Source organism: Myotis davidii, unplaced genomic scaffold (assembly GCF_000327345.1).
Source record: "Myotis davidii unplaced genomic scaffold, ASM32734v1 scaffold1509, whole genome shotgun sequence".
Classification (NCBI taxonomy): Eukaryota; Metazoa; Chordata; class Mammalia; order Chiroptera; family Vespertilionidae; genus Myotis; species Myotis davidii.
Genome location: NW_006299480.1, coordinates 435534 through 436905, shown reverse-complemented (window position 1 = coordinate 436905; position 1372 = coordinate 435534). Strand labels below are relative to the sequence as shown.

The 1372-nt window shown below is 69.4% G+C and overlaps 1 protein-coding gene across 1 annotated transcript in view; it reads right to left on the bottom strand.

The window, feature by feature from the left end:
* The window catches only part of OPLAH (5-oxoprolinase (ATP-hydrolysing)), a gene marked incomplete at its 3' end in the record, with an annotated part of 25218 nt that overhangs the window by 16471 nt on the left and 7375 nt on the right, over positions 1-1372 (bottom strand). Inside the window, exons 11-14 of the mRNA XM_015571378.1 lie at positions 1201-1361; positions 972-1110; positions 747-859; positions 387-538 (exon numbers count right to left, since the gene is read on the bottom strand). Of these exons, the coding sequence (XP_015426864.1) occupies positions 387-538; positions 747-859; positions 972-1110; positions 1201-1361 (565 nt within the window). The remainder of the gene's footprint in view (positions 1-386; positions 539-746; positions 860-971; positions 1111-1200; positions 1362-1372) is intronic.

Here is a 1372-nt window from a genome sequence, read left to right as displayed (position 1 = left end):
TGGACGCCAGGTCTCGCCCTCCCCAACCGCGGCCTAGAGCCCCAGCAAGAACCTGGGGTCCCACATCCGTCCCTGCCCTGCTAGGCAAGTCCTGGGGCCCCTGGCCTGGCCCTGCTCAGGTCGGTTCACTGCCAGAGCCTGCTTCCTCCCCACACCCAGAGGCTGCTGTCGGAGGGAAGCATGCTCTGCCCGCGGCCGTGGCCGGTGGGTGCAGGGAGGCGGTGCCAGCCCAGAGCCAGGGCCACGCTGCTCGGCCGGTCACAGCCACGATCCTGCTTCTGCCCCTTCCCCGGCAACACTTCCCGCACCGCCTGTGCCTGGCTGGCAGACCCCCCGCCGGACCCACAGGGAGGACGGCCAGGAGGACAGTGGCCTGGCACACTCACCCGCAATGCTCATGAAGCGGTGTGAGAAGATGGACAGATGGATGGGGTCAAGCTGGGCGCCCACCGTGCCGGAGGTCTCAGCCCCCACCGCGATGCGGATGTCCCCAGTCTCGGTCACCTCTGCCTGGCAGCCCGGTTCCACCAGGATGGTGCTGGGGGCAGGGGCACAGGGCGGCTGGAGGGGCCAAGCCAGACCCCGCTCCCAACCAGGAACCTCACTTCCCCAGGTGGGGGTCCCACATGATGCGACCCTAGATTCCAGATTCCTGCAGCCTCGGGCCAGGGAACCCCCTGCCAGGCACCCAGAGCTGTGGCCCCGACCTGCACCCCCAGGACCCGACCTGGCCAGCCTCAGCCCACCTGTTGCTGTCGATAATCAGGCAGGGTCCCTGGAGCTTGTGCCCGTAGCCCAGCTCTCCCAGCAGGAACACGGGGGTCTCCTGGTAGCCCCCCTCAAAGTAGCACTGGGTCATCTGAGGAGGTGGGGGGGTGAAGGAGGCCCAGCACCCAGGTCCCCCACCTCCCCATCCCCACCTGCCCGTGTCCCCGAGGGCACAGGTGGGTGTGTGTGGCAGGGCCACTGACCTTGTCTACCCGAGGGGGCCCCATCTGGGCTTTGGTGACGTCCTCCAGGCGAAGGCCGCTGCAGCCAGTGCCCCTCACCCGCACATCGTCCACCACCACCGACCGCTCAGGGATGACGAAGCCAAACTCCCTCATGTACCTGCGCCCGCCGGCCCGAGGGAGCGGTCAGGGCCGGGCGGCCCGGCCAGCAGGCAACCCACCAGGGCTCCCAGGCCTCGAGCTGGCGTACCTCTCCACGAACGCTGCCCCGAAGTCGCCAGCGCGGGGAGAGCGGGCAGTGGCCGGGTGCTGGTGGGCAGACACCATCAGGGCGCAGTCCGTGCCCTGGTAGCGCAGGTGCAGGAAGCCCTCCGTGCGGATCTGGGACCTGCAGGGTGCACAGGCGGGACCCTCACACCAGC